The 5,665-nt window shown below is 36.1% G+C and overlaps 1 protein-coding gene across 5 annotated transcripts; it reads left to right on the top strand.

Moving 5' to 3' along the window:
- Nucleotides 2,727-5,089, top strand: LOC107623799. 5 transcript variants are annotated; one of them, XR_002355260.1, is made up of 6 exons: nt 2,727-3,510; nt 3,606-3,680; nt 3,799-3,843; nt 3,938-4,060; nt 4,162-4,286; nt 4,370-5,088. XR_002355260.1 is itself a non-coding variant. In XM_021113203.1 (6 exons), the coding sequence occupies exons 1-5, from the start codon at nt 3,526-3,528 to the stop codon at nt 4,227-4,229; spliced, it is 321 nt and encodes a 106-aa protein (XP_020968862.1). In that variant the 5' UTR covers nt 2,727-3,525; the 3' UTR covers nt 4,230-4,286; nt 4,370-5,089. The 5 variants fall into 5 exon arrangements, 3 of the variants coding, with proteins under 3 accessions (XP_020968862.1, XP_020968861.1, XP_020968860.1); XM_021113203.1 differs by having other exon boundaries at nt 2,727-3,534; nt 3,798-3,843; nt 4,370-5,089; XR_002355261.1 differs by lacking the exon at nt 3,606-3,680 and having other exon boundaries at nt 2,727-3,548.

The following is a 5,665-nucleotide window of genomic DNA, read 5'->3' as shown; positions in this document are numbered from 1 at the left end:
TTTCCAAGCTAGGATTGTTAGATTTACACAATTCTAGCTTGCGGGAGGGTGTTACCTAGATTATTTCTTTATCAATAATAGGTTTACCATTGTAATTATTTTTTAGTGAAGGTACATAAAAAGTACATAGTATATAAGGTGTAATAACTCAACAAATATTTTCTAAGGAAATTTTTCATTCTCTCCAACAATGAGAAGAACTTATTTCTCTCCATCTCTTAATCCCTTCTGGTTCATCAAACTATCAACATCACAGCTTGAACAGCTTAGGGCATGGGATTTTCTTCAAGGACCGATTTATAAATAATGAAAGGTTCATAAATAAACTTTTATTAACATGTGGGGCAAATTTGATTAGGGTTAAATTGGAGTTAAGCCCCACTTTGGTCCCTGAGATTGGCGAATTGCACTGAATTAGTCCTCGAGATCCCAATTGCACTAAATTAGTCCCTCGGATTCGAAAAAATGCACCACGTTAGTCCTTCTACTTTGTCTTCTACTTCTCCATCAGTGCAGAGAAAAAAACGTTTCTCTTCCATGAGTGACCCAAAGTAGCAACAGGTGGCTGCAATAGGATTTTTTGAGACTATTAGAACACGGCATTCGCTGTGCAGTTGTCGGAAGAGTACGTTTGCCACTACAGGAATCTTCTGCGTCGTCACTGAGGTTAGTGAGGATGAAAATTTTTTTTTCAAATTTAATGGAATGCTGTGATGTGTGTTGATCATGGTTAAGTGTTTTGTATATTGTCAATTCACAAGTTTTAAAGCTGATTTTGTGTTAGAATTTTATTTTGATGTTTTGTGGGACTGTGTTTAAGGGTTTCTTTTTATGCTCTGTTCCAATGGTGGAAGAATCAGCACCCATCGAAGGCAATAAGCCCACTGCCCTGGCTGATAACACTTCACTACCCAACATCACAGAACCAACAAATCCTGATGAAGCTGTCTACGACAAAGAGAGACCAGGAGTTACAGTAAGATATCACTTCAATTCATCTCTACTATAGAATTTTATTATTGGACTCCTGCTTCTAGTCCAATTAAAAAATTGTTGCCTTTCTTCCTCAAGGTACATAGTAATCTTGTTATGTCTAGATTAGTTAATTAATGTTTGTTGGATTGCAAGTGTTTGCTGGCTATTTTTCTGGGTTGATAGCTACTTCAATTGAGCTCAAAATCCCTGTTTGCATATTATGCATGCCATACGTTCGATGAAATGCTAATGTGAAATTGTTTTGTTTAATTCTTATGTTTGGCCAATATTTATCTTAAATTCTATTCTCATTAGGCATTATAATTAGAAATTGTGTAGTTTTATGGGTTGAATATAAATAATCACATACATAGTTACTTGTTCTTTGATGTTGTTAAGCAATTCAACTTGATTTTCATCAAGATTGCCACTTTTGAAACAAGACCTGTGTTAATGTGATTATTTTTCTTGTTTTTGTGATGAATAAGTAAGCTTCTCTACTCTTGAATGGATTATGGTTGTGGTGCTAGGCAGAAAGACTATGTCAGAAGCGTGCCCTCGAGGCATTTAGGTTGGATCCAGCTAAATGGAGAGGTAACTATACAATAACTATATTGGTATACCCTTTTATTTGGCTTTGTTGATTGCACATTATTTCATCTTGTTGATCATTGGCCTATTGTTCTAATTGTTCTAAGCTTGCAGGTGGACATGATCTATTCATTGTGATTACCTTTTTTTATTTTTTTCCTCTTTCTTCTTCTACCACTTGAGGCACACAAGTTTTTGTTCAGAATTTAGAAGTAGCATTTAGATTGAATTCTCTTGTAGACTTTTTGCTGGTTAAATTTCAAAATGAATGCTCATGAGCTTTCTTGATATTCAGTAAATTCTTTTAAAATATTTAGGTGTCAATTTTTTTCATATGTTATTACCCATAAACTGCAGTGAACGTTCAGCCTCTATCTGGGTTTCCTTCAAATTTTTAAGTTTATACTGCATTGCTAAAACCTCATGACAGAATCATGGCACTTGATCTTCCTCATGGTGGACATCTTTCTCATGGATACCAGGTATTTTCAATTTCCATAATCCACCATTTCCTGTGATAATGAAATCTATCAAGTTCATGGATTATTGGTAATTTCTTTTGGCAATTTCTTCAAGGATTAGATAGAAATCACTTTGTAGTTATTCATAAAAATTTAATGCTTTTATTACATATCTATTTATGTATAATTCTTATTAGTTGAGACTTTGTTAGGGTTAGCCTCTGTTGTGGACCACCGGAGTACAGGGCGGCAGCCACACCCACACTGCTCTGAAACACTCGATGCTCTACTGGTTCCTCTGGAGATCCTTCTATTTGACCGCTGGGAAGTCTGGCTCCCACTTGCACTCATGATCCTAAACCCAAAAAGCTACACAGTGAGAAAGAAGACGAAGAACCAGGAAAAGTGGGTAGAAGAAGAAGAGGAAGAAGTTAGGGCAGAAATCTTGGTTATAAAAGGGGACAAGGATTAAATTGGAGCTAATCAAATTTATTGCCATGTCATCTAACTGTTGCTGGGTCCAGCGTGGCAAGAACTGGCCACGTCACTGACGGCGTCAGTGCTCCGGTGACGGAAATTGGAAGAAGGACTAACGTGGTGCATTTTTTCGAATCTGGGGGACTAATTTAGTGCAATTGGGATCTAGAAGACTAATTCAGTGCAACTCGCCAATCTCAGGGATCAAAGTGGGGCTTAACTCACATGGGTTGGGGTCGAGAATGGAGAATTTCAACCCAGGCACAGCTTCAATGGCCCTCCCAAAAATCATCGACCAAGAAGATCTCCGGCGACAAACGGTCATTTCCGGTGAATTCCATCACCGAAGATTTATAACGATCGAATTCAAAGATTGAAACTTGATGAAGTCCTGCTCGCAGGTTCTACAGAAGATCATAAAGAAAGGATTCCTATCTTCTGATCTCCATGTTCCCATCAACCCTAATCCTAATCAAGAAAGGATTCATTTGATTCCCATTAATCACCTCAATCCCATGATCCCACTCTCAATACTCCTCTTTTTTCATCAAAAACCCTGATATTCGCATCATCAATTATGATCATCAACTCCTCTCCCTTCATGAACTCCGTCCTTGTCCTTTAGGACCTTCGCGTATTCAGTCCTGGCTTGAATCCTTTTAATCCCTATTGCGTCGCTCATCACTCTCGCTAATTTTTCCCTTTATACGTCTATTACTGCTCTGATTTCTGTTAGTTTTTCCGTTTCTCGTTTGTTTAATATGTAAACACGTAAAAAAGAACAAGGTTTTGTTGTCTGTTCCCTGCTGTTTCCTGCGAAAACAAAGAATAGTCGTTTTGGGGATTTGTATTCTAGGGTTTTTTTATTAGATCGTCGTTTTTATTTTGGGGTGTCGTTTTTGGGTGTTGGATTGAGAAGAGATGCTGGAGGCGCAGCCAGTGTTGTTCAGGAGACGCCCGTCGAGGAGGTGCATGCTGAGGCTTGGCGTTGGGACCGACGATAGAGGTTGGACTTCTCTTCATGTTAAAGGTGATTTCAAACTGGTGAGTTTCTTCAGTTTCATCAATCCCTCTTTTATATTGTTGTTGTTGTTGTTGCAGAATCCTTCTTTTAACCGGCAGGCACTACTTGGCAACTTGAACAATAACAATGCTGCATCCAATAAATTCAATGGGGTAAAACTCCTTTTATTTTTTGTGCATTTATCAGTTGAATGGGTTAGACTTATTTTATATAGCATTGTAATCATTTTCTTACCATTATACTAATTTGTTATTGTGATCAAATGGACAGGAATTGGCTCCAGCAGTTCAAGTAGTGATTCCTCGTCGTCTAGTGGTACTAAATTTGCTCCTAGCTGTTATTTGGTTTGTTCTTGAGACAATCTGTTAGCAGGGGAACTTAAAATTTACTCTTATTTTAATCTTTGCAGATTCAGATTCAGCGTGTTCCTCAAGGAGTGATTCTGAAGCATGGCCAATGTGCAGTATTTTGCCGAAGAAAATAATTTGTTTCACGGCTTCTTTTGAGTGTGCAGCTTCAATTCATGGACTAGGTGTGTGCTTTTGATTCTCTCTATATCTCCTTTTCGCTGCAATGCTTCAATTTTCTGCAGATGGAATGATGGCTAAATTTGTGATTGCATTGTTATTTTAGGTAGTGTTGCTGTGAACATGGTTTGCTGTTTCATATTGGATGGATTTTTGTGGCAGGACAACTGCTAGAAGAGGTTTGTGGTGTGTATTATTAATCACAGACTTTAATGTCTTCCATTGCAGCAGGTATTTCTAGTTCTTGCAATTAAAAATTGATCTTTATAGATGCTGCTATTACCATCCTTAAATTTTTATTACAGTCTTTACAGGCCTTACCAAATGTTCCACCAGCAATGCCGATGCCGTTAATCACGAAAGTGAGATTTTGTCAAATCTTATGGTAGGAACACCATGGAAGACAGTTGCCAAAGAAGTAGGGAACACTTTTGGCATTGATTCATAAGCTTTTGTGATTGAAAAATTCTAAGAAAAGTGCGATTTGAATGGCTACCGGAAGATTTGAAGTGGGTCCGACTCGGCGGTGTTAGTGGCGGCGGTGACGAAGGCGATGAGATATTGAATAGGGAAAATTTTTTATATTATTTGTAAAAACCATGGAAACAATGGAAGAATGCCTAACAATGGAAGAAAGCCTTGATGATGTCCTCAATTCACTGGGATCTGGGTTCGTGATGGGCGTAACCAGATCCCCTTTCACTTTTTCAAGTCCCTTTGCATCTCTCAAACTCATATCACTGTCCGCCTCAATGCACACCGCGTCGGAGCAAGGTTGCCGCCTGGTGTGCCTTCTATAGTGCCTCCCATTATGCCTTATATTCTGTGTTTTATTTCTAAATATTATAAATAATTAATTATTATTGTTATTATCATTATATGAAATTATTTTAATATTTTCTTCTGGTAGGAGTTAGAGAGTCAGTATCCTATGGTTGGTGCAATGTTGGATGATTATTTGGAGAGTTTTTACTTTTTAATCATAGTCTGAATGCTCCACAATTCTCATTGATTTTTTGTTTGACTAATTTTTTTTATTATTTTTGTAAAAACAAAGAAAATACCTTCTACATTTCATCAATAGTTTTTATATTTTATTTCGTTTACAATTATAAGATATTTTGATAAGAAATATACTGTGTTTATTCTGTTTGACACCGAATTAATATACATGTTTTTATTAATTACATATCGTTAAATAACAAAGATATATGTTTTGTTAACTAAATATACAAAATATTAATAATATATCTTTTGTTGAAAATAAAAATAAAGGCCAAATATAAATTTATATCCAATAAGCCCAAACACAAATAAATTATTTTTGGATTATTAAAATTTTTTATAGCCCAACATTCACTCAACCCACTAAAACAGTTTTTTCAAAAAAAAATTCAAACCAGTCATTATATACTGGTTTACAATTAAAGTAAGTATTGGGCACATGTAATATTATGAAAAACTTATATCCAAAATTAATCTGAACCACACATTTAAAATATTTTTACTTGGTCCATCAAAGTCCAGAAAATACTTTTTCCATAAAGACATTCTCTAATATCATATAGGAAATGTTCATATGTTAACTATTGGTAGGCCAAACCAAAAAT

This window comes from Arachis ipaensis, chromosome B10 (assembly GCF_000816755.2).
Source record: "Arachis ipaensis cultivar K30076 chromosome B10, Araip1.1, whole genome shotgun sequence".
In the NCBI taxonomy this organism is placed as follows: domain Eukaryota; kingdom Viridiplantae; phylum Streptophyta; class Magnoliopsida; order Fabales; family Fabaceae; genus Arachis; species Arachis ipaensis.
The sequence above is the reverse complement of the archived record's forward strand: the minus strand, read 5'-3'. Positions and strand labels throughout refer to the sequence as shown.